Below are 27,263 nucleotides of genomic sequence, written 5' to 3' on the forward strand. Positions count from 1 at the left end.
AATGTAAATACATGTACTGCATACACGCTTATAGCAACCGGTACACAGATCAACCTTGACCTTTGTCAGTGAGACACCTTGAACCCATAATATCCTCTGTATACATAATATCCTCTGTATACATAACAGTTCCTTGACAAGTCAACGTCATGCGCAGTGGTTAAAACTAGTTTCTAGGTTTTTCCAGTAATACACCAACACACACCCATATCCACGTGATGTACACTTGCCCAGGGTTTCTACGCACGCTTAAACACACACAAAAGCAGACAGTTGTCAAACAATTTATGCATGGATGGCAATGTAGGTCAGGTCGCTGAGCGAGTCAATCACGAGCCAGTTTATGTGAACTACGGTGAGCAGCACAAAGACGGGAGCAGACGACGCAGCTCTTCTGTCACGGAGGTGCATAAAATCAACCTTCATGGAGTGTGCGAGCTATGATAGTCTGATACGCATTTATATGACCAGAAAATGCCAGTGCAGTCTGCCACAATCACAATCAGCGATGTAAACAACTATTACGCAGCGTTTAGAAGTGTGCTTAGACTGTGGAAAATGCAATCGTTTCCTGAAAGGTCGATTACCTCCCCTGCTTTGTCATGGAGAATATCGTGATAATACTTAATACTCTTACGAAGTACACTCCACTCAAACCAGTTTTAACACAATTTATAGATCATGGCATTCATTCGTAATACTGTTGTAAGCAAAGTCGTTCATTCTGTCTCAAGGTTATGAAATACATCGCCTTCCTAATTAAAAAAAAATTGGAACAAGGAAGCAATGGCTTTTTTGTTACATAGCAATCGCTTTAGTAAAGACGGTACATCATAATTATGATAATAATTATGACTTTATGCAACGAGTTAACTCTTTTCATTTAAAATGTTATTTCTTAATTCAAGCTCGCAGAACCTAGCAAGCGAGAGAGAGAGAAACTGCTCACCTGTCTCAGTGTATCAGCCAAAACACAGCATGCAGGCGAACCAGGATGAAGTTATTGCAGCAGAAGTGAGTACATATATACCGGGGACATGGACCAGCCTTGACCTATGTTGTGACGACACAAATTTTCCCCTCCCCCAGTCAAAACATCACGTGTTCAGAAAGCTGAAGTCATCAACATTCTTTGTTACCTACCATCCGTGACCACCAGTTTAGTTGGCCCAGCATGTGGACAAGACGAGCTGATTGAATGGACATGTAGACAAAATGTGAGGACATAATGATCGATGTATAAAGATCACTAACTTGTATTACACATCCATTCATAGATCGAGTGGCACCTTCTGATTCCGAGCAAACCATATCAGCTTAATGTGACACGGTTGATAGAGAGCGAGGTGACACCACTGGAATGAGGATGCCGACGACGCCTTAATGTCACATGTTATGTCTTTTAACAACAACAAGAAGTTATAACTGCTTCTCTCTCCAAACAATGATGATATCACACATACTCCCTACAAACATTTACACATACAAGCTACACATACAGGCGTAATTCCATGTAGATACACTCTCACCTCCCCCTCCACACACACACACTCGTAAAGCGACACCTGAGAACTTTCCACGATATACTAAAGAAACATGAGGGTAGTTAAGGAAAAAAACCAGACGATTTGCTTTAATCTGCTAGAAAAGTCTGTAGAAATTTTCATTATCCATTTAAATCATAACTAGCCGGTATAAATCAATGCAACACTTAATGTTGTAGTCATTCTTGAGAGACTGTTATTAGGTACTCTGCATCATGGTGTATATTATGACGATTAGATTCCCTCATGACACAGTTAGTCTACACCACACCCCCATCAACGATTATTTCGAAACAACTGACCACAATATTCCAGACATGCTCCCAACATGACAATCTTTGTCAGGAATCGTTTTCACTTGTTTCTATGTAAGCTTGTGTGCATGTATGCGTGCGCACGCTTATGTCAGTATTCGCCTGGTACCTGATGTCTTTATAGCAGTAGTTCAAAGGGAGAGAGAAAGGACAACTACAGTTCTTGTCATTCATGGTACCAGCTGTGTTTATGCCAGTCGCCCAACGTACGTGTCCGATAATAAATCGCATCTATTAATTTTATTACTTATCTCTGTACTATATCTTGCCAGATGATATGTAATGGGAAAATTAACACAAAACCGGTTATATTTTAAAAAGAATTATTACAGTTTGTTCACATTGTTGTCTTTATTGCAAGAATTTATTGAACTTTATTGAGTTTCTGACTAAAAGCTTCATTTTCAAGGATTTATATTGGATTCTTTAACGTAAGGTATGCTAGAGAGAGCCTGTTGGTACACAAGACTTCCGACCAGTGTACATTTCCTTGCCTTGATTCACCTTTCCAAAGACAACGACAGTTCTCTTGAGTGTAGCAAGAAGAAGAACCAAAACACCAGAGAAGACATCTTCTCGATGAACCCATTTGTTACCGAAATCTGACCATCTTTACTACAAGACATGCTACAGGTAAAGGTTTAAAAGATGATCATCAAGGTCTTACTAAAATAAGACTTGTCGCCCCCTGACCTCGACGCCATCTTAAGAACGGACGGATGGAATGGCAAAGACACAACAAAAAGTTCAGAATCACAAAAAATCTCAACCGTCTTACACGTATTTATCTTGAATTATAGTTTGCACTGTCGAACATGCTTTCTCGTTTACTATTTATGCACCAGAATGGATGGATACATTATAATGGAAGCGTGCTCATATTGACTCACTTGATGACCTCCGAAGTAATCTTCACGTCAGTACAATTGGTTTTTGTTTTGGAAAATGTTTTTGTCCTTGAAACTGCAGTCATTCTTCCTATTGGGGCAAAGTCCAGTAGCTAGGCTCTAGAAGAACTACTAAGACAAGAGAGTCGGCTCAAGGACATAATATTATCACTAATTAAGATAACACTTACATGTCAGACATCGATCTAGCACCTAGCGACATTTTTATGCACCAAGGTCCTGTGTGGTGTGTGATGTTCGTGGCCTTTTTTTCTTTTTGTAAGCAAGAAGTTAGAAACGAGTTACAGTAATGTTCTCATCTTCTTACAGTCTGTATAATTACCCATGAAATTTAGAAAAATCGTAGTTTCCTATGCCATGTACTAGAGTAGTCCTCTATGAAAATACTTCGCAATGGCCAATCTTTTTGGTGCCATAATGTGTAAGTGCGAAGTTTGGTAGTCAAATCCTTGGAGATGTTTTGTATAGAATCAATAAATGCTTCTTAATACTAATGTAAATTCTTACACAATATAAAATCCAGAGATAGGAGGAGAAGCCAGCTTCGTGTAAAACTTTTGCGAACAGTAAGTTCATGTCGTGCAATGTAAAATTAATGACAATGCCAGTAAACAATGCCAATTTAAGTTCACACTACAGAGCAATTGGCGAGGTACTTGTAGCTTTCAGAATACAGTTTGTGATCGACTAAGATAATTCGAACAAGAAATTATGAAACAATAGTAGCACGTCAATCCGTCAAAGCAGACATCTGGCAAACAATAAAAAAGAAAGAAAAACAAGGGAGCAGTAAAGGAACAATATGTATCAGTGATAAACAAGGTAGTCACATGATCTCCTCGTCGTATGTCCCTATTATCATGACTAATTAGCTCATTGTAAACGTTCGTGACACTTGAGGAAAGAAGTGTAATTAGTCTCACTAAACAATGCAAAAGGCCTAACATATCACGGGGTATACAATCTCTTATCATCGCAGTGTCGATGTCAGGAGAAGCATAAATGACAACGCATTGTGTCCTGCTTAATCAAGGACAGTCCCTAATTACTCAAGACCACATTCTTTCCTTAATTTAGGGCAAGCAAGTCCAGTTATAGAGATACTCATACTAATTATACTAGCTGGCACTATCACAATACAATTACGTCTCAATACCTGCATGGATTATCTATCTCAAATTTATTTCATTCATATGTTATTGTAAACTGGTTATAACAAAACTGTTCTTACATTAATGAAAGCGATAAAATAAATCCAAATTATGTGCATTATAACATAACATAACATAACATAACATAACATAACATAACATAACATAACATAACATAACATAACATAACATAACATAACATAAGCTATATGTCAAAGAACAATCCAGGAGATAGCAAGTGGCGTAGCAGAAGGACATTGTTTCTGCTCATATAAAATCTGATTGATGTGTAAAAGACTTTTAATTGAAAATGTTTCTGGCACCTGTGGCAGCATATCTTTGACCAGTGGCTACGGGTAAAAGAAACGTCTGGTAAAGGATGCTTTGGTTGAAAACTCTGGAAACATCTGAATGAAAAAAATATGAGGCCATTAATCAATATGAACAAGTAACTAAACTCACCAAAAAAAATTAAACCGGTCTATAAAACATATAATCTTTTTCACCACAAAGCTATTAATTAAAGGTACTTAATACATAAAAATATCAAACAAATAAATACCCCAAATGTTCACTGGGAACCCTTTACCCTACCACCTGTTTATCCTAACCAGGGCCAGTTAAAATGAGATCAAAACACAAAATAAACATTGTTGAAAAGCTTTGTTATAACACATGGTCAATAGCTGTGATCAATGTGTTAGCTACATGAATTGCTTCTCAGAAACCAGTAAGCTATTTCATAAACTTATGCAAATCCCTTCATTGTCTCTACTCCATTCTCCCAAACCCCACCATTGTCATCAATTTCCATTACCTTCTGTGAATGCAATGGCTTTGCATCTTTACACTCTGGAGGTACATCAAAGACAGAGGGCTGTATGATGCCGAGATGAATGTCAGTAAATCGAGATACACTCGTGGAAATATCTGCACACAGAACAAAAACAAGCTAAAACAAACAAACAAACAAACAAACAAAAATACGAACACAGCTTCCTGTCCTCGTGTCTAGAATTCTTAGTTCTCACCTTCTAGAAAGACTGCAGAGAATGTGAATTCTTTTAAAATGTAATGTGCACTTTTGTCATCCAATACTTCTCTTGTAACATTGTTCCTAATCCTAAACTCGCCCCATTGCTGAATTAATTCTTGCCTCCGGCAGTTGTTTAATGCTGTCTGCTCTATGGTCCATTTTCCTCGCAACCTTTTTACCGTTGCTTTAGATTCTGGATGGACGTGAGTCAACAGTCGTGGACTTGATCCTCTGAACTTGTGTAAAAGAAGCTGCGACTGGACTATCATCACGAAAACTCGTGAAAATTGGGACGAATGGGCGCAAGATACCCGGGTATCAATCCTTCCTCCTGCTTCTTTACTGCCATTGTGTTGATGCAACTCCATGGACAGCTATAAGTATGTTGCTGCCACCATCACCGCCACCACTACAATATTTCCACTGATACTACTACATCTACAAAATTCCAGCTGCACGTCCAGATACCACCAGAGAAGAAGGTAAGGCTACAAAGGGATATTTTGGTAGATGAACTGAGCTGTAGTGTATCTACTCTGATGGCAGAAAGAGTGAAAAAACAGGTGTAAGGGACGAGGCGTATGTCTGTGTGGTTTGCACCCAATGTGTCTTTGACATGATTACTATTAGAATAGACAAAAAAACCCCAAAACAAACAACAGGTCCGCATTATTTTCTTAAATACTAAATGTGAATATAACCTTTCAAAATTGTTTTTAACAACTGGACTAAAAGAGCTTTTTTAACACACTTGTGTCTTAAATTAATACAATTATAGGTCTGTTACTTTATCAATTCTTGAAGCATCAAAATATAAACATAAACATTTATTTATAATATGAACTCACCTCCTTTATCCTCTATAACACTCACTTCAGAAACAATAACGCACAGGTCGTGTGTGACTGTGACAAGTGTTTGAGATGTGTTTTGTCCCGGTAGAGAATATACAGTGACTGGGAGAGACTCAGTCACAGCTCCTAAGGTGAAATCACCAACTTTCTGAGCAAATGTCTGCACAGAAATATATATATACTGTGAAAAAATATCTACGAGATTAACATAAGTGCATGCACACACATGTGTGGGCAAGCTGCAACGATAATAATAACAGCAGGTGTACACTAGGAGTATGCTTTGAATGCTAATCAATTACATGATTAGTAGGACTAGTAGAAACTGTACTTCAAATGAACACATGTAAGCTACAGATGATATGAAACAACCATAATAAAACCTGAAAATATGAAAAAAAGACTGTTCATGGCAGGCTAATTAGCACTGATATCCTCTTTCTGAAGCAATAATACTTATTGTTCCCATGTTCTTCTCAAGGGTGATTTGTGGGTTTTTTTTTGTTAAAGGGAATACTTATATTACTTGTACTAATACTGTTTTGTGACTTTAGGATTTTATAACTTTTGATTGTGATAACCGACCTGGAATACAGAATTTTGTAAAAGGACCGGACACTTTTTGAACCACGCACTTCCTGGTCTGGAAGTCTAAAGTGTACCGCATGCCACTCTGGAAGCAGCAGAAAAATACAATAATGAGGTTTGAACTTGGGGTTAAAAGAACAAGTCAACCACAAAAAGAGTTTATTAATGTTTAGCAACAAGATCAGCTTTTAGCAGCAGAGGCAAGTGTTGTGAAGATATGGAAATCATCTGGTGCGAATTATGAATGGTTAAATATACCCCAAGTATACTTTAAAAATAATTCCCTTCCAGCAATGTTCAACATTCATTGTAAAAGACTATAGATATACAGGAGTACACAAAGTAATTAAAATCAGCGTGGAATTAATAACCGTTTAATAAGGTATTTTAATAATCGTAAAAGTTTTTTATTTGGAAAAAGAAGTATGAAGAGATGTCATCAAGTTTTATTTCTGCAGTAGGGAAAAGAAAAGTTTACTCTGCCGATCAGTTAATGGCTTTTTTTGGGGTAAATGTAAAATATAAATCTTTTGTCTTTGATCACTCACATTTGGTCCACTGTACAGCTCAAGAGTTTCATGGGTGGAAACCTGTCCTGATGAGTCAGTGAGATTCCAGAAAAAAGCCAGACGTCGGTTAGTGTAGTCATAAGATATGTAATTGATTCCCTGTTAGCAACAAATTAAACCAGAGACAAAAATGTATCATTGAAAAAAATGTTTTTAAGATGTATACATGTAATTATGAAAACAGCCAGTGTGCATGCATTTACTAAAACACTTTAAATATAACACTATGAAGAATACAATGGAACAGAACTTGTATTTACTTTTAATTCCAACAACAAAGTACAGATATATCAAGCACTATCACTTGTATAATTATAAAGTTAAATACATATTCTCGAAACCCTTGTCCTTCAACAGTGAGATTCAGCAGGCCTTGCCACTGGTCAGGGGTACAGCAGTACTTCGTCTGGGCTGTACTCAGTCCCAGCACGGCCACGACAACCACGACAAAAAGAACACCATGATCCATTTTTGGAATACTTGTGTAAATAATTTCTGAAATAAAGAAAAAAAATTCAATGACATTTGTCACTGCAAGAGCTAAATTTATTATTTTTTTCGGAGCTTCTTACCTTAAGTCTAAAAGCATTATAACTAATCACCTCGACACCTTCTGATCGGCGATATCACTGTAGTTCGCAGCCTATGAATTATGCAAACAGTTTCTGTGTGCACGACCATCCGGGTCATGTCACTGTTATGCTATGTAAGGGTTTGACAGGTATACAACAAGCAGCAGCAGACCGTGAATTTTGAAAAAGGCAAAGGGGAAGTTGGAGCGGCAGGTGGGAAACAAGAACTATAGGAGAGGAGGAGATCGGTCCACAGCGACATGGAGGTAACTGGCATGACATGGTCCCAAGTGGGGAGGTAGTTGCGGCCCTAAGCTTCACTGGGGGTGAATAATAATAATAATAATAATAATAATAATAATAATAATAACAACAACAACAACAACAACAACAACAACAACAACAACAACAACAACAACAACAACAGAGGGTAGAATCTGGGTATGAGAGGTCAATGTCCGCGAACGTTTTAGGGATTGTCCTACTGTGGCTTCTTGTGCTAGTAGCGATGTGCTTTCGTGTTGACAGGTGTGACTAAAAATTAATCGTAATAGGCTTTAATTCTTATATAGAGGCAGTGCATACACACAAACAATGACATGTATACACTCTCAACTCCCGCTAACCTTCAACACACAATCGTAAAGCGATAACAGATTTGTGTACCTTATACAAAATAAACAATTAAGGAACAGACAGATGAAAGAAATACGTTTTTATATAAGATTTCGAAACTTCTAGAACAATCTGTAGAAGTCGCCATTATCTATTTAACTATATCACGATTTTCATTAAAAATGTTATTTCTTAATTTAAGCTCGCAGAACAGAGCAAAACAGAGAGAGAGAGAAAGTGCTCACCTGTCTCAGTGTATCACCCAAACAAAACAGCATGCAGGTAAACCAGGATGAAGCTATAGCAGAAGAAGTAAATATACAGTATACTTAATCTGTTTTATAACTACCGGGTACGTGGATTAGCCTTGACCTTTCCCCTCCCCTAGTCATAATATCACGTGATCAGTAAACTGAATCAACATTCCTTGTCCTCGACCAACCGTGACTGCAGTTTAGTTGGCTCAGCTTGCTGACAAGACGAGTTTGGGTGAATGAACAAACTGTGAAGACAGAATGATTGATGTGCAGAGATCGAGTGGCGCCTTTTCCGATCGTTTTCTTCTTTTTTCCCCTCTCTTTATGCATGCACTTGTCTCTGTGTAAACTTGTGTGCATGTATGCGTGCGTGTAGGTAAGTGTGCACGCCTGCGTGCATTTACCTAGTAATGCGTGTGTACATTTTATGAGCACAGAAAGAGTGAATTAACCCGGTGTATTTTCACGTCCAGTCATCCGTCAAACATGTACCTCTTCCGGATTACAGTACCCATTGCTTTGGGTTGCATTTGCGCAAAAACTTACCTGCGACTGGTTTTCTTAAGACTTGTGACCCCTGACCTCGACGCTTTCTTAAAAACGGACGGAAAATTGAATGCCAAAGACACGAAGAATTCAGATTAAATAAAAATCTCTAACGAGTGGTACATTCTTTATGTTGAATTATAATTTGAATCGTCGAACCTGCTTTCTCGCTTACTTGTACACCAGAATGGATGGATAAGTTAAAATGGAACTCACTCACTCGATGACTTCCTAAGAAATCTTCAAGTCATTATAAATGGTTTTTCTTTTCGAGTGTAAAATAAATTTGTCATCGAAACTCCAATTATTCTGTCGCACTGACTACTGGGGCAAGGTGCAGAGAATGTAGCTAGATGCTAGCATCTTTTGATAACAAAGATAACAAGTCAGCTTCATGTAAAACTTTTGAAAAGAGTAAATTCATGTTTCACAATGTAAAAATCTTTACACAGTGCTAGTTTAAGTTTAAGCTAGAGAGCAACTGGTAAAAGGTATTTATATCTTTCAGAATTACAAATAAAACAGTTTGTGATCGAGAAAATTTGCGATCCTTTATTTTTCGATCGGACCACACCCGAGTCTGTAACAGTGAACATCAGTTTCCCTGTAGTAGTGTAGGAAGATGTTCTGCTTTGGCTGTTTTTTCTTTTTTGTTCCATTTTTTGGGGGGTAGGGAGGTTGGTGATAAACTTCATGCTGACAGTGAATGATGTTCGCAATCGTAAATTAGAAATTATTCACTAGTAATACGTTCCTGTTAAATAAATCATCCATCCCCATCTTCGTACATATACACGCTTTCCCTATTTCATTTTCCTAGTTTTAATGCGGGGTAAACAATTATTTGTGCACCCTGGGTATCTTAATGAGAGGGCGTCTGCCCCCACTCCCCTTCCTCCCTGTTACTGCGCCACTGCATTGTTCCTTTCGGTATATAAACAGAATATTGTCTCTTGTCACAGAAAAATACTCGCACATTAGTCTCCTGTGCCCTTTAGCCCTTTTAAGCTCAGTAAGAAAATGCAGAAGGTGTATAGGGGGAATATAAAAATTTTTTGCTTTTGTGGGGAGGGGGAATGTGCGAGTTTTCCCTCAGCTTTATTTTTATCTTCTGACGGTGCCACACTTTCCCTCATGCACTGTCTGCAAAATATGATTATTTCTAAAATGTGTGAGTAGTGTATGGCTTATGTGTGTAGTGCATAGTATATGTGAGTAATGCATAATGTGGTTAGTGTATGTGTGTAGTGTAGTGTGAGAAGTGCATTTCCATGTGGGTTAGCGTATAGTGTGTGCAAGTAGTGTATTGACAATGTGATAATGCTTAGTATTTGTTGGTAGTGTATAGTCTTTGTGAAAGAGAGTGAGGGATGGAGAATAAGGGAGAAAGACAGTGTGTCTATGTGAGTGTGTCTGATGGTCAGTTTTCACTGACTAGCTTCCTACATCAAGATTTTCTGACCCAAGTGTTCAGACTTTTTCCAGTCTTTGTCCTTGTTGCACAATTTCAATTTAAAATAAAAAGCTAGTCCTTTGTCGTTATAGAAAGTAGTATCGACTGTGGACAATGTGTTCCGTTCACAATGACCTCTAACCTGCCCACACCATTGTCTGTGCCTTTGATTTTATCAATACCCAGTTGGTGTCATTCATAATGTCCGGGTGTCCTCTGTGTCCTGTCAATAAACATCTACACCTCTAAATCGACTCAGCATCAAGAAGCTCACTTCACCCTTATTCGATCATGGAAAACTCATTTCTCACTGGCTCCCTGTCCATTACATAAGCCCGTTACAGTCTGCTTTATTAAAAAAAAAACCAGGTTTCTCTCTTTCTTACTACTCTGACCTCTGGACTCGCTTCATTTCAAGCAAGCATCTGTGTATTTCTGTTCCCTTCCAAGAGAGAGCGCGCATGGGTGTGTGCGTGTGTGGTGCGTGCGTAGGTATAAGTGTGAAAGATGAGAGAGAGAAAGGGCAAATGAAGAATGGTTGGTAGGAGTGTAAGTGCTAGGTAATGAGTGGTCGAAACGATACGAACATATTTCTGCACTTCATGTAACTTACATATTCTACCTGTGTATATTCTACTGCCGAGGACGAAATGTATATCACGCCATGCTTTGAAAGGGTCGTCGACCCACCAAATAAATAATTCAATTCTCTGTTCCCTTCCAAGAATCAGGATGAAAACCTTTGGTCGATGTCGATGTACGACCTTGAGCTTTGTTAATGAAGACAACTCGATCACTTCAAATACCAAGTTCAAAACTAATTTTAGCTGCATCTGATTAGATCAACACTTTTATTAGAAAATGGCAATATTACAAATGTCAAAACATATAATGAAATAACACTTTTAGACCTCAGAAATATCAGTCCTAAAGTAGTAAAGAAAGAATTTCAATGCGAAAACAACAGAAAAAGAAATCAAGCCTTACAGAGGTGTTCAGAAGTGCTTAAAGAAAAGTTAAATATTTTTGCATTGAAGTAAAAAATCTATTAGGTAAAATGCTTCAAGACAAAACTATTTTTAAAGAAATATTCTAATACCTTCTGTACATATTTTGCATGTGCAATGCATATTTCGTTATGCATATTTAGTAATCAACTCTATTCTCTGGCATTCACAAGCACAGTTTGAACTTCATTACAACTTCTGTATCTCATCTTTATAAAAGCAAATACCAGAGCCAAAGGACTTTAGGAATTTCTGCATGTAGATCACAGAGTGGGTTATAATATTGTTTTCTATAGACTCTATGTTATTTGGCTACCAAAATCAAATAGTGTTTCTTGTTCTGAAATTTTCCTGAACATCCAGACCAAAAAATAAAACTGAACAAATAATCATGTGCCACTAATTCATTGTTGGATACTCTTGGATAAATTTTTGGTAAGGAAATATAAGTTTATAAAACTTGTCTTATATAGACACATGACGTATTTCCTTTGACATTTCCAACACATCCTTAGATCATGTTATTAACAAAAAGCGATAAACATGAAGAGACTAAGCCTTTAAGTAGAAAATCAACGTTGCATCAAAGAGTAAAACAGTTTAACATCAAATGATGCAGATAAAAAAGAAAGTCATATTGGAATGACAGATTCAGTAGAAACAATTTTTCTGCTGATGTTAAATCTGACAGATGTCCAATAGACTCATAATCAAAAAAGTGTTTCTGGCACCTGCCACAGCACACATTTGATCAGTGGCTACAGGTGAAAGAAGCGTCTGGTAAATGATGCTTTGGATGAAAACTTTTGAAACCTCTGAATTGAAATAAAAAATATAATTGCTATTAATTAAAACGAATAACCAATATTAAACCATGAAAATAAAGAATTAAACCAGTCCATTAAATATGCCTTATCTCTTTTATGACCATTTCCCCACTCAGATATTAAGTAAAGTTACCTTAATCGATGTTAGTAAGAGACAAATAAATGGACCAGATGTTTGCTGCCAACCCTTTTCACTTCCACCCTAATTCATTCCAATTAAAAATAGATAAAAACATTTTCTTCTAATAAACGTGATTAAAAGCTTGAAAAAGGAACTAGCAAAGTAAACAGAAGACATGTATGTATATATATATTGATTTACTGGCTTATTTACTACATAATTCTGACCACTATTAAAACTATGCAGTGACCAAAAGCTACATTTCTACACAAAGTCAAAATCTGTAAGCTGCTTCATGAATTTGTGTAAAACCTTTCCTTGGCTCAACCCTCTACTCCTACTAATCCCGACCCTAGTCATTATTGTCATTACCTTGTCTGAATGCAATGGCTTTGCATCCTTACACTCTGAAGGCACATCAAAGACTGAGGGATTTGCAATACCCAGTTGAATGTCAGCCCATCCAAGTACGGACGTGTAAACTTCTGCATGTAGAAAAGGAAACAACACAGCTTCTGAACATTATTAGGAAATCCTTTCTATTCTAGACCTTTCCTCATTTTTTTATCCTAAGTGTGAATGTAGCCTTTTATGTTTTGTAAGACAACTGGGCCTAAACAGATTTTCAAAAATCAGTAGTGCCTGAAATAATATCTGTTACTTTATCAATTCTTTAAGACAACAAAACACAAAGCTTAAGTGTTTGATGACTAGATTGTTTTCAGGTTTTGTTCAATTTTTTAATGAACAAGGAGGAAAGGTAGTTATAAACATAAACAATTATTAAAATAATGAACTCACCTCCATCGTCATTCATAATGTCACTTGAGAAACAGGTATGCACAGGTCTCGTGTGACTGTAGTAAAGTATTGAAAGGTTCTGTTTTGATTCGTCATAGAATATACAGTGACTGGGAGAGACTCAGTTGCAGCTCCTAAGGTCAAATCAACAACTTTCTGAAAACCATCTGCAAAAAAAAACAAACTTAAATGCCATGAAAATATCTAGGTGATTAACACAAGTGCATGAACACAGGTGTGAGTGTCTATATTAGTAACATACAGGCATTGTAGACTAAATAAACACATGTAAGCTACAAATGATGTGAAACAACAACCAGAAACAACAAAAACCTGTAGATATAAAAATGAAGCTGCACTTGACAGGTTAAAGAGCTTTACTCTTTTTACTAATTATTTCCATTGCTGGCACAGTGACTCTGCTTAACTCCATGTCTTTTTTAAAAGGTAGAGTTTTTTTTTAAAAATCTTAGATTGTGTTTTTATATTGAATGCTTGTATAAACGCTGTTCTTGTGACTTTGGGATCTTCTAATTGCAATAGCCTACCTGAAACACAGAATTTTGTAAAAGGATAGGACAGTTTATCTGCCGAGCAATCCCTGGTCTTCAAGTTTAAAGTGTACCGCATACCACTCTGCAGGAGAGCACAAGAATGAGTATTTTTTAATTAAAGAAACAGTTCAGCATCAGAATAAGTTTCCTAAAGTTTAACAGGTTACTTTTTAACATTCAAGAAAAGTGTTGTAAAGATATGGATATTTTATGACAAAAATTCTGAATGTACAGCTCCAAGTATATTTTAAAAAAAAAATCACGAAACTCAAATTCTTATTATAAAATGTTCTAGACATCAAAGTATACACAACTTCATTATAAACAATGTAAAATAAATAAGGTGTAATGAAGATAAGAGTTTCTTAAAAAACGAATTTTAGGAGATTGAGTCGCCAACTTTTACCTTTTGCAGCAGAGAAAAAAGAGTTTATTCTGAGTTCTTGCCAACACAAAGAGATACAAACATACATGTTTATGTTGATCTTTTAAATGTTTCTTGGAGTAAATGTAATCTTCTGTCTCTGATTACTCACATTTGGTCCACTGTACAGCACAAGAATTTCATAAGGCAAAACCTCGCCGTCTGAGTAAGTGAAATTCCAGAAAAAAGCTCTACGTTGGTTAGTGTAGTCATAATAGTAGTAGATGGTATACTGCTCAGTGAAAAAGAAAGCAACATAAGCCACAGACAAAGAATTATCATTGAAAAAGATGCTTGAAACATGTGTACATGTAAATATACAAATAACCAATGTGCATTGTTACGATATATATATATAACATTATATAGTTACTTTTAGTTTAAACAGCAAAATGCAGATAGAGCACTATGAATCGCTTATTTCTATGGATATGAAATTTGTTTACTTGGTACCTCTTTACTTTTTCTGTATTTGTCTTTTATTGGTCATCAGTATTGGTGTTTATCCACCGGTCTTTTATATGTTATTTGTTTGTCTTTCTGTCCCTTGTATGTTGTCCATGTCTCGTCTTGTTCTTAATCGCTACAAGCATGTTCCTTCGAAGTGTGAGTGTGTGGTATACAAGTCTTCTGCTTATTCTTATAATATACAATTCAAGTACAGTTGATAGGCCCGATTCGTCTCCACTGGTAGTGCTCAGCAGACCTTGAAACTGGTCAGGGTAACAGCAGCTCTGGGCTGCATTCAGTCCAGACTCGCTACAAGAATCATGCCAAAAAGTACAACACGATCCATTTGTAGAATCCTTGTATAAAGGAATTTCTGAAATAAAAGAAAATAACAAAATATTTACACATCTACACTATTTGTTATGTCAAGACTCAGGATTTAATTTTTCCTTTATTGCTAGGATTCTACAGCCTGTCACCTAATGACCTTTTGTATATTCTATGTTTGCTTAATCCTTGTATGTTCCTTCTTATACATAAGTTTCGTCTTCCTCTGGACAACCAGGAAAGTCGTAGTTCTTGTAACCCGGATTTTCTTTGCATTTTCTACATTCGTGTCTTAATTATTGTCATCAGTTGGGTCATGGACGTAGTTTGTGGTAGGGTTGCTTATCCTCCGTCCTTTGGATGCTGTTCATGTCTCGTTCTTGTTTGAAACGTTTAGAGCACGCTCCTTCCGAGCATATGTATAAATCACGTACTATGATGATGATGGATGATGGATGATGGATGATGATGATGATATTAATATTGTTGATATACCATAGCTGGCAAAAAACGTCATTTAACATATTTCATTCAATATTTTAATATTCTTTGGAGGCCCTGGTCTCCTCAATTCTAAAACAAAATTGGCAAAAGAGGAATTACAAATATGTGCTTTCTGTCAAGTGACATTGCACAATTTTCTTAATTTAAAAGTAAACTGATGCACATTTTGCACAATGACACCTAGGTGCCCAGTCAGTTGTGCATAAGCAAGCTAGCGAATGAGGATGATGGACTGCTTACCTGTTAGTCTGTTCTCAGCCAAGACAGCAGCTTTGCCTACAAGCACGAAGGCGAACAGGATCGAAACTACTGTGGGAACTAAACATCTACACTTTTATAGGTACAGTCAGCAACCTAAACCTTCAAACAATTGCTGGTGGGGCACCTTGGTTCTCTTTACGCCCTCCAAAAACACTTCCAAAACTGAAATTTTCCGGTCATACAACACACACACACACCAACCCTCACCTATTATCAGCAAGCAAATAAAAAAAGATATGCTGGACCAGACACGAGGTTGACGATTTTGTTGTGTTTGCCAGTTTCCCAGGACCACGATGCTCATTGCTTCTGTCTGACGTTGGTGTCCGAATGATATATTATTACACTTCTTGAGGAAAAATGTAATTACCTGTCTTTAAAATGACTGTCTATAAATTTAATTAGCCACCCAGCAAGGTAATGTAGGTGATCCAGAATCACCTCAACTTTGTTGCTGAGGAGATGTTAAGTGAAGAACAAACAGTTTATGAGCACAGATGAAAACATTTGAAAAACCATTTATTAGGAACAGAGCTAAACCATAGTTTCATCTATTATAAAAAAAGGATTGGAAGGGGTATAGCATGAGGGACTTTCGAGTGTGAAATGAAAAATTCGGTGTCGAAGAGGGACTTGGTCAAACTATTAAACTGTGATACAGAGGCTTTGGGAAGGCAGTACAGATAAACTGTACAGTAGGTGTGTCTCTACCCTCTCTCTAACTTTGTGTGTGTGTGTCCTTTAGATGCACATTTGGGAAGTATGAAAAATGTCAATCGTAAGTTTGCATCCCCTGTTTGAGCTTACAGGGAGATCAAGGCAGAAATTTTGAGATAAACTCACCCACGCCCATGCACGGATGTGTCCCCTACCCCACACGCACGCACGCATGCATGCGAACACGCCTCTATACAAATCTGAAGTTGCTCCACTGGTCACAATGGTGTAGAAAGCTGAGGTAATTAGTGTTTAACGCCTAGTCAGCAACAATGGATTAATCACAGCAAAAAATGGTGTAAACTCCTATCATAAAACCCAACCCACTCGATACAAGGAAATAAAGTTAATTGTCTACACAGCAGGAAAAACATTTTAGTGGAAAGGCGTTGGAGATTTTCCGTTATTTTTTTCTGTTTTGTTTTCACGTGAATTTAAGTATCACCCTGTGATTTTTCCCTCCTTAGCATTAACCTTTATCCGTCGAAACCAGTAACGAGGACGGAAAACTAAATCCATCTGAGTCACATTTAACAAATTGTTTACATCATGTGATGCATTGACTCTTTTTTTTGTTCCCCCTCATTTTCTCTCCTTCTCTCTCTCTTTCTCTCTCTCTCTCTCTCTCTCACACACACAACAGAAAAAAGGTTTATTTTGAATAATAAAAACTATGAGCTTTTATAATAATAGACTTCAGGCTTATTTTTGAAGCTTTTGATGTTCTTATGTCACAATATGGTGCAGAACTATGGGGATTAGATAAAGCATCTCAAAATTGTAAACAAATTCACGTTTGTGTTATAAAACTTTTATTGGCGCACTCAAAATAATATAGATCGTTATGAATTACACAATATTAATAACAATTCTGTGATTAGATGTATTCGTTGCTGTTTGAAACTTGTTAGAATGAGTGATAAAACTCATAAAGTTTACAGAAGGCCTTTTTGATTTCGATGTAGAGGATGAGATAAACTGTGTATCTAATATTAAAACGATGCCTAAAGGAAAGAGAAATGTCTTTGTTAAAAGAAAAACTTGATTAGATTAGATGGGTAAAAAAAAAATACTAATACAAATATATTTTGTATATATTTTGCACATGTAACTCATGGTTTCCTTCGTCTAGGCTCAAGTATTATGGTAATCAACATTATTTTATCTCTTCTCTGTGACATGTGCAAGTGAGAAATCGACTCTGGTCATGTAGTCTTATGTGTTAATTGTGTTATGTAACCAGATTTTCGTCTTCAGAAAACAGTTTATTCGCACCAAAAGACTATTCTCATGAGTTTTGTACATAGATCACACAGTGGATTATAATAATTTCTCTGGTCTCATGTTGTGTGACTAACAAGGACAAATTTCCTTCCCCTTGTTTTGTAATTTGAATAGCCTGGTCGAAAGATGAAACTGAAGAAATGATCTTATGCCACTACTTCTTGGTTGGATACTCTACATACTTTTCATGCTGGCAACGTTTCTCAAAGATAAGTAGGCTCTATATTCTTTTAAAAGAATAAGAAAAAAACCCACATGTTTACAGCAGCTGGGTTATACAGGCACATGTTTCATTTCCTTTGACTTAACATCCTTAGATCATATTATCCAATAAATCATGTACATGTGAAGACAATTGAATCTTTTAAAAGTACAAAATCAACCTTGTGTAGAAAATAGTAAAACAAGCTCAACATTAAACTGATGCAGATAAAAAAGGTCATATTGGAATGACAGATTTAGTAGAAACATTGCTTCTGCTGATGTGAAATCTGAAGGATGTCCAATAGACTGATAATTGAAAATGTGTTTCTGCCACCGGCAGAGCATATCTGTGACCAGTGGCTACAGGTTAAAGAAACGTCTGGTAAAGGATGCTTTGGCTGAAAACTCTGGAAACATCTGAATGAAATAGAAAAATCTTGAAAAAATAACTACCAGATAAAATAGAAGACAATATATACTGAGTTAACAGGTTTATTTATTTATTGGACAATTATGACCACAAAACTTAAAGATTGACCAAAAGTTTTATTATTACACATGGTCAATAGCTGTGGTCAATGTGTTAACTACGTAACTGCTTTTCCGCAAGCTATGGACTCCTTTATCAACTTGTACAAATCCCTTCCTGGCTAAACCTCTCCCTCCCCACCCACAAAAGCCCACCCTAGTCATCATTGCTATTACCTTGTCTGAATACAATGGTATTGCACCTTTACACTCAGGAGGCACATCAAAGACGGATGGCTGCTTTATGCCTAGTTGAATGTCAGCATATCCATCTACACTCATGTAAACATCTGCACACAGAACAAACACATAAAACAAACAAAAATTAAGTGTACTAAGTGTGTACGAGTGAAGAAACATGATTTATATGAGCGTGAGTAGTTGTCAGCGCAGCTTACTCCTGGGCTCTGGGGTGAGTGAACAAAAGTCTACATTCCTGCCATAACAGCGGTCCAAACCAGACGCTTTGCTAACAGGTTAGTTGGTTGGTTGGTTGGTTGGTTGGTTAGTTGCTTGGTTGATTCAGGAGGAAAGTGCTTCCACCCTGAGGTGATTTCGCACTATGGGAGAAAAGGGAGAGGAGAGGTAACTAGCATGTCGTCTGCTTGAGGGAAGCTGTGTGCAACCGGGAACAAGAGTTTACAAGAGGAGAGTTTACCCCGAAGAAGTTTCGCCTGCCCACCGTAAGACTGGGAAGTTGTTTACCGAATACAGCCACAGAGGTCACTCGGACGATTGCTGTGGAATCTTCAAGTAATTTCTGTAAAAATTGTTCCTCCAAAGAATTTCCTTCTCTGTGTACGAGTCAGGGGAAATAATTCTCCGCCGAGCGTAGAAGGGGAAATAAGCCTGCCTGAAGACTAAGGTCAAGTATTGACAACAGAAACTGTAATTTACTTCACAGTATCACAAAACATATTGTACCAAGTTCCGGTGGCCGAATATCTTATAGACTTTGTCCGTATGGGAAGAAATAAAGACATTTTGTATTCACAGGGCCTAGAACTTTTGAGAATGGAGAACGTGTGAGTGAGAGAACCTTAGTTGTTCTGTTGTTTGTAGAGTGAAAAAACAGGTGTAAAAGACTAGGTGTATGTCTGTGTGGTGTTCACTCTATGAATCTCTGATATTAGTAGTATATAAGTTTAAAAAAATCAAAAGATCCTTCTTATATGAATGTGAATGTAACCTTTCAAAATTGTTTTAAAAAGAATGGGCCAATAAAGTTTTTTTTTAACACACTAGTGTCTGAAATTAATAAAAACTATCAATGTTACTTTATCTATTCTTTAAAACAACAAAGCACAAAGCATAAAACTTAAGTGTATGATGACCACGTTTAGGATTTACTTAAACATTTATGAACAAGGAGGAAAGACAGTTACAAACATAACATTTATTTATATTAAACTCACCTTTAATATCTGAAACTTTCACTTGAGAAACAGGAATGCACAAGTTGCGTGTGACTGTGATAAAGACTTGAGATGTCGTGTTTTGTCCCGTGATAGAATATACAGTGACTGGGAGAGACTCAGTTGCAGTTCCTAAGGTAAAATCGCCAACTTTCTGAACCAAGTCTGCACAAAAAACACATATACCATGAAAATATCTAGTAGATTATCATGAGTCCAACTCCATAGGTATGTGTGTGTGTTTGTGTGTGTATACGCGAATGTTAGTGCATATTTGGCATTAAAAATTAAATTTTAACACCTTTAGTAAGAGACAACTACTATAAGGACATGTATGAACCTATTGTAATGGGAATGTAACAGCATACACTAGGAGTTTGCTTTGAATGCTAATCAATTACCAAAGTATAAAATACCTTCGGGAATAAGTGGACTGCTAGAAATTTTACTACGAATGAACACATATATGCAGACGATATGAAACAGAAGACAAAATAAAACCTGTAGTGAAACTAAGACTGTACCAGACAGGTTAAATGGTATTGTTCTCTCCTGATTATTTCCCTTACTGGAGAAATTAATTCTTATTGCCATGTTGTTTTCAAGGATGTTTTCTGATTTTTTTCAATCTTAAACTGTGTTTTTGTTGAAGTAAATGCTTGTATTAATGCTGTTTTTGTGGGATCTGGGATCTATAACTTCTAATTATGATAGTCTACCTGGAACACAGAATCTCCTAAAAGAAAGGGGCAGTTTGTCTACAAAGCACTTCCTGGTCTTCAAGTCGAGATAATACAGCGTACAACTCTGCAAACAGTAGAAAAAGACAAGAATAATTTTTTAGTTTCAGGCTTAAAGGAACAAAGTGAACCACAAAAGGGGTTTATTGAAGTTTAACAAAAAGATCGATTTTCGGCATAAGAGACAAGTGTAGTGAAGATATAAAAATTGCATGGGGTAAAGTCTCAATGGTTGCATACACCACAAATACACTAAAAAATCATTCACTCTCAAGAATTTCACTCAAACACTTCCAGCAATGTTAGAAATTTATTGTAAAAGACTGTATAAATAAAAGACTACACACGTCATTATAACCAGTGTGGAATTAATAAGCATATAATAATTCATTTAGCTACCGGTAAGCGCTTCTTTAAGGAAAATTTAAAGAGGTGTCATAAAGTTTTTTTTTTGCAATATAGACAAGAAGAGTGCACGTTGTCGCAACTAACACACGTCTTTCTAAGAAATGCAAACTGAGAAGTACATATGCTGATCTGGTATTGGTTTCTTGGAGTAAATATAAAGCAGTAATCATGTGCCTGATTACTCACGTTTGGTCCACTGTACAGCTCAAGAGTTTCATAGGAAGAAACATGTCCAGATATGTCAGTGAAATTCACAAAAGAAGCCACACGTTGGTTAGTGTAGTCATAAGATAAGTAATTGACTTTCTGTGTAGCAACAAAACAAACCAGAGACAAAAAGTGATCATTGAAAAGATGCTTTTAGGATGTGCACATGTAAACATACAAACAACCATGTGCACATGTAGGCGTACAAACAACCAGTGTTCATGCATTCACTAAAACCCTTTAAACAGAAGTTAAAGAATAAAATTAGATAGAACTTACATTTATTTCTAATTAAAACATCAAACTACAGGTATATTAGGTACTTTGAATACCACTTGTTCTAGAGATATAAAGTTTAATACATATTCTGGACCCCATTGTCTTTCAATGGTGACACTCTGAAGACCTTGCCATTGGTCGGGGGAACAACAGTTTTTGGTTTGGCCTGCAGTCAGTTCCAGAACCGCTACAAGAATGATGCCAAAAAGTAGAAAACGATCCATTGTGTAATTCTTGTAAAAAGAATTTCTGAAATGAAAAAATAAAAAAATACAGAGTTCTATGCCATTTGTTTTTTTGCAAAACTCATGATTCATCTCTTTTAGGATTGTAGGATTCTACAGCCTGTCACCTAATGACCTTCTCATTTACTGTCTACTTAATCATTGTGAGTTGAATATACATACCACACTGAAGGTTTCCGATGAACTGACACTTGCAGATGGCTGCTTATTTTCTTTTATCTCATTAGCAATCGTCTAGCTTCAGCTTTAACAGGACAACTTAGCAGGCTTCTGTGTAACTAGAAATGAGTCTCACTCGGCTGTTAGAGGATTTCTCGTTTTAAAGTCTTGTGTATTACAACACCAATTAAAGAGTTGTCGAAATCATTGTTACCGATGTACAGAGTAATTACAATCGGATTTAACTCATTTAGTTATTGAAGAAACATCTGAAATGCTTCCAACAAATAGAGAAGAGAGGACTGCCCACCTTTCAGACTGTTCTCAGCCAAGACACAACAGTTTTTCTAACAGCCTGAAGAGAACTCGAAACTGCTGTGGGAACTAAACTTCTTCACTTTTATAGCTACTGTTATCAGCCTAGAGATTGTTGGTGTGAGCACCTTGATTCTACTTCCCTGAAAAGACAATACTAAATATGGGATTTTCGGAGATAAAACATATTAGTGATCGAACACACGCACACATTGCTCTCTCTATCTCTGTGATTTACAGGTACATCAGGACATTATACATATATATAAACCAGCTTAAAATTACTGGGTGATGAACACGCAACCCCCTCCCTGAAGATGCAAATATTGCTGGTAACAAGCAAGCAAGCAAACAAACAAACAAACAAACAAACAAACAAACAAAGAAACGAACAGAAAAACAAGCGCACTCACTCTTTTGTTCAAACCACCCAAGGTGTGAGAAAAAGGCTACAGGAACACAGTCTAGATAAAGTTTATAATAAGTTAATGTATTTCTCTTCTTTCCCACTGTGTGTGTGTGTCCTGTGAATTCACATTTGGGAAGCATGGAAAATATTGATGGTAAACTTGCATCTCCAACTTAAACATAAAGAGAGGTCAAGGCAGAATGTAAAGAAATATTCTTCCGCAGTCAAATGTGAACACACTCGACAGAAGTCCGGATGGTGAGGAGGATCGGCTAAGGCTGATAACACGGCGAGCAATAGTGTAGAATTCTAGTCATTTATTCCAATTTGTTCAATACAAGGAAATAAAGTAAATTGAATCAACAACAGAACAAACTGTTTAGTATAAAGGCATAATCAATATTCATTTCCTTCTCTGAGTCCATCTTCTATTTTCACACGAATCTGAGATAACTTTGTAATTTTCCTCCTTCTCGGCCTTTATCCTTCGAGACCGGTGACGAGGATGAAAATAACATCCGTGTATAAGCAGATATGAGTTACATTGAAAAAATTGCAACATCATGAAACGTCTGTCTGTCTGTCTGTCTGTCTGTCTGTCTGTCTGTCTGTCTGTCTGTCTGTCTGTCTGTCTCAACACAAAATATAAGTAATAAACTTCAGAAATGTAAATAACAAATGTTAATGATTACCCGATTTAACTCACAAAAGAAAGACAATCGGCTGATAGTTTCAGATCAGAATTTATGAAAACAGCCAAAGTACAAACGATTTGTAGTACATCTGTACAGTATTGTCTTTGTACTAAATGATAATCGTGTGCCAATATCTCATCATTCGATCCGATCAAAATATTTGTGGTTGATAGAATAAGATAAAAATGAGAAACAAATAAACATAAGGTTATAACAGACTGGCTACCACATCACATGGGTTATTTCCCTATCAACCTCTGATGTATTGTAATGTCATTTTACTATCTACAAGTGAAAAACTTTGTCCAAAACGATTATTTAAAAACACAAACAATGGCGCTAAACAGTCTACAATAATTGTTGCCTGCGAGAAAGAAATTTACATCGCAGTCAGAAAATTAGCCAAAATTTTATATGCCAACATCAAATCTTATGGATGAATCCAACAGTTTGATTATTCAGAATATATGCTTCTTACACCAGGCTGCGACACATCCTCTTTACATGTAAAGAAAATGGCTGGTAATGGACGTTTTGACGAAAAGCTCTGGAAAAATCTGAATTGAAACAGAAAATATGATGACATTGCTGCATAATATCAAACAATTAAAATTCAACTGAGAATGAATTAAAAAAACTTTTCAACTGATTCATATCTCAGCATGATGTTTAATTAAATGCTTTATATAATATAATGATATTTTATAAACTTCTTTATACTTAAGCATGATGCTTGACGACTTTTCATATCTTTGCATGATCTTTAAACTCATAAAAATCCTTTCTTGGCTCATCCCCTTATTCTTCTCATCCCCTCCCGAGTCATTATTGTTAGTACCTTTTCTGAATCCAATGGATTTGGACCTTTACACTCTGGAGGCACATTAAAGACAGAGGGCTGTGATATTTTCAAGTTGAATGTTGCCATATCCAGTGAAACTCATGGCTTCCTCTGCACATACAATAGAAACAACTAGATGATGGTGATCATTAGGCATCGAATCCACTTTCGTTCTTATTTATTCTTTGAAAAATAGTAGGTCACAAATGTGCATTTTCTTTGTTTACGAAATGAACTCTTTTGTAAAACCATATTTTCTGATCTCCAGGTTCGACATAGAGAAGGGAATAACATTAAAGGTAGAGCAACGATGAGAAAGCTCAAAGAACGAACTCCTGTCAGTTCGATACCCGCTTGACGCAGTTTTTTTTTTACAGTTGACTAATGTGTACAGTGGCTACCTAACTACTTTCACATGATATGGGAAAATAAGGGAGAAGAAATGGGCATCGATATAAAAAAAATTGGCCCAGAAATTCTAATTACTGATATGTTTTGTACAAACATTTATGAACCATGATTAAAGACAGTTATACCGGTACGAATTTTGTTTACATGATTTACTTACCTACTTTAGAATTCTCAAGGATTACTTGAGAAACAGGGATGCACTGCTTTTGAGTGACTGTGATAAAATGGTGAACAGTTGCATTTTGTTCCTTTAGGGAATATACAGTGACTGGCAGAGACTCAGTTGCAGCTCCTAAGGTCAAGTCAGCAACCTTCTGAGCAGTGTCTGCAACAAAATATCTTAATAGGTGGGAGCAGTTAAATGACTAACTTCTATCTTAGGTGTGTGTGTGTGTGTGTGTGTCTCGAGAGAATAATTTAGCATAAAAATTTGACATGTGTATAAGACTCAAATTTACTCTGAAAGTTTACCTGGAATACAATATCTGATAAAAGGAGAAGACACTTTCTTCACCAAGCACTTCCTGGTCTTCAAGTCCAAATGATACAAAGTACCATTCTGCAAGTGATAAAAAACAAACACAGTAATGATGCTGAATTTAGTTGTCAATCACAAAAAAGAAGTTTAATGAAGCTTGACAATAAAATTATCACAAAGCTTTATAATATTGGCCACAGTTACTCTGAAATTCTGCAAATGAATTTTCTCCAACTACACTAAAATTAATAACCTTTTAAAAACTTGTTTATCGTTATTAAACACAGAGATAAAGCTGTACACTACATTTCAAGGCATCTTGATGACAATAGAATGAATAAACTGTTAAGTTTGACTCTGTAGTACTTCCATAAATTTAAATAAAAGAGATTTAACTGCCACAGTAATCAACTTTTTAAATGTTTGAATTAGAGAAAAAAATAACATATTTTGTACTCAGTGCTAACCAACACCATTTGTAGAGATGTAATCTTAAAATTATATCTGTTGATCTTGTATTAGTATTTTAAGTAATCTAAAGCAGAAATAAAAAGAAGGAAGTCTGAAAGTCTTTGTCTTTGATTACATACATTTGGTTTGTTGTACAGCAGAAGATTTTCATAGGAGAACACTTGTCCCGCTGGGTTGGTGAAGTTCATAAAAGCAGCGTTGCGTAGGTTGGTGTAGTCGTAGTAGATGTAAGATTCAGTCTGGTCAGTCGGAAAACAGACAAAATTGTTCGCAATCTTTGTGACTAAAAATACTTTTAAAGACAGAAAATAGTTATCAATATTTTTTACTAAAATACTAAAAACAGCAGACAGATTTCAAAAAGTTATCAAACTTTGAGACTAAGAAATACGAAGCAGCAAATAATTAGTTAGCAGTCTATGTAACTGAAATGATTTAAGTGTTAAGTAAATGTAAACACAAAAGTAGGGCCATTGTGGGCAAATTAATAGCTGTAATATTGCTTTCTTCACAATTACAGTAGAACAAATTCAGCAATAAAATTCGTTCAAACATGGAGCCATGATCAGTAATTCTGTTTTCATGGATATAAATACCATAGTTAAGCCTCCCTGGTCCATTTCTGCTAACACCAGAAGTTTTACTCAGTAAACCTTGCCACTGATCAGGGGCACAACAGTTCTTAGTTTGGACTGTGTTCAGTCCGAGAACAGCCACAAGAACCATGCCAAGGAGTTGACTACGATCCATTTGTGAGTTTTGTAGAAAGAATTTCTGAAACGAAGGAAACAATATTTGTAATAATGTTAGAGCTTATAACACATTTATTAACTTTTGCTAGAAATTTGATTAAGTCTTATAACGTTCCATTTTATCATCTTCACTGCTACAACACATCCCAGGTCTTGACTCCGCTTTAAAACTTCGGAAACAAGACGTTTGTCCTTGTTTTCCCCAGGTTGCTCCATGGCAACGACTTACTCTTGCCTCAAAAAATATCGCTTTTAAAGACAGGTAAAAGAGTGGGGACAATGCCTCCTTAATTATAAAGCAAAACTGACATATAAAGTATTGAAAATATTCACTTTTACGCGAGTAGAAAAACGCAAGCACTCATAAGAAGCAAACCCACCTTTTTTCACTCTTGTCAACCAAGACCCAGTAGCTCCTTGTAACAGCGAGCAGGCTTACCGAATCGAAACTGTTGCAGGTTATGTAAGTATAGACTTTTAAAGCTAACGTTACATGCAATCCCACATTGATACTTCCTTGACAGAAGAAAGCATATGCACTCTGATCAGGAACTGATATCTTCTTGGATTTCCTGTGATACACCACATTAGACACGTGCGCACGCACACACACACACACACACTTACACACAAATACACACACACACACACATATAGACACACATACACACACACACGAATGTGCGTATGGACGCTTGCATGTGTGTTTATGTAACGATACTTGTGTATGTGTTGCTTTGTGTTCGTGTGTGTGTGTTAGGTCGGAGGGCAAGTGGACAAAGATTGACCTGAACTATCTCACTTCCATGCACACGGAAATGGAAAGTAGACACGGAAGGTTTCACGGGGTGAGTAATTAGTATTAATCACCACACACACTCGCGTGCTCAGAAAGGACTTGTTGTCCTCATACAAACCCCAAACAAAGTAGCACTGAGCATCATTCACCCCACACCCATCCTCCACCAATCAAAAACAAGGAAATAAAAGATCGTGATAAAACACAGAACACTGTACTGAAG

General features: G+C 36.5%; 4 protein-coding genes across 4 annotated transcripts in view; all 4 read right to left on the reverse strand.

Moving 5' to 3' along the window:
* The window catches only part of LOC112569661 (mammalian ependymin-related protein 1-like), a 43,670-nt gene extending 21,459 nt beyond the window's left edge, over positions 1-22,211 (reverse strand). Inside the window, exon 1 of the mRNA XM_025247529.1 lies at positions 22,180-22,211. The gene's annotated coding sequence lies outside the window, so the exon portion shown is untranslated. The remainder of the gene's footprint in view (positions 1-22,179) is intronic.
* Positions 4,666-7,433, reverse strand: LOC112568598 (mammalian ependymin-related protein 1-like). Its single transcript, XM_025245973.1, has 5 exons — positions 7,293-7,433; positions 6,944-7,063; positions 6,393-6,480; positions 5,802-5,933; positions 4,666-4,847 (listed from the first exon to the last, which is right to left on the reverse strand). The coding sequence occupies exons 1-5, from the start codon at positions 7,431-7,433 to the stop codon at positions 4,666-4,668; spliced, it is 663 nt and encodes a 220-aa protein (XP_025101758.1).
* On the reverse strand, positions 13,694-21,710 carry LOC112568599 (mammalian ependymin-related protein 1-like). Its single transcript, XM_025245974.1, has 7 exons — positions 21,549-21,710; positions 21,166-21,285; positions 20,551-20,638; positions 19,832-19,996; positions 18,594-18,706; positions 14,254-14,373; positions 13,694-13,711 (listed from the first exon to the last, which is right to left on the reverse strand). The coding sequence occupies exons 1-7, from the start codon at positions 21,687-21,689 to the stop codon at positions 13,694-13,696; spliced, it is 765 nt and encodes a 254-aa protein (XP_025101759.1). The 5' UTR covers positions 21,690-21,710.
* A 1,024-nt stretch (positions 22,212-23,235) lies between the features above and the next one.
* Positions 23,236-26,264, reverse strand: LOC112569191. Its single transcript, XM_025246917.1, has 6 exons — positions 26,086-26,264; positions 25,609-25,728; positions 25,012-25,099; positions 24,698-24,865; positions 24,127-24,240; positions 23,236-23,845 (listed from the first exon to the last, which is right to left on the reverse strand). The coding sequence occupies exons 1-5, from the start codon at positions 26,107-26,109 to the stop codon at positions 24,173-24,175; spliced, it is 468 nt and encodes a 155-aa protein (XP_025102702.1). The 5' UTR covers positions 26,110-26,264; the 3' UTR covers positions 23,236-23,845; positions 24,127-24,172.
* Positions 26,265-27,263: the final 999 nt, after the last annotated feature.

This window comes from Pomacea canaliculata, linkage group LG7 (genome assembly GCF_003073045.1).
Source record: "Pomacea canaliculata isolate SZHN2017 linkage group LG7, ASM307304v1, whole genome shotgun sequence".
NCBI classification, from domain to species: domain Eukaryota; kingdom Metazoa; phylum Mollusca; class Gastropoda; order Architaenioglossa; family Ampullariidae; genus Pomacea; species Pomacea canaliculata.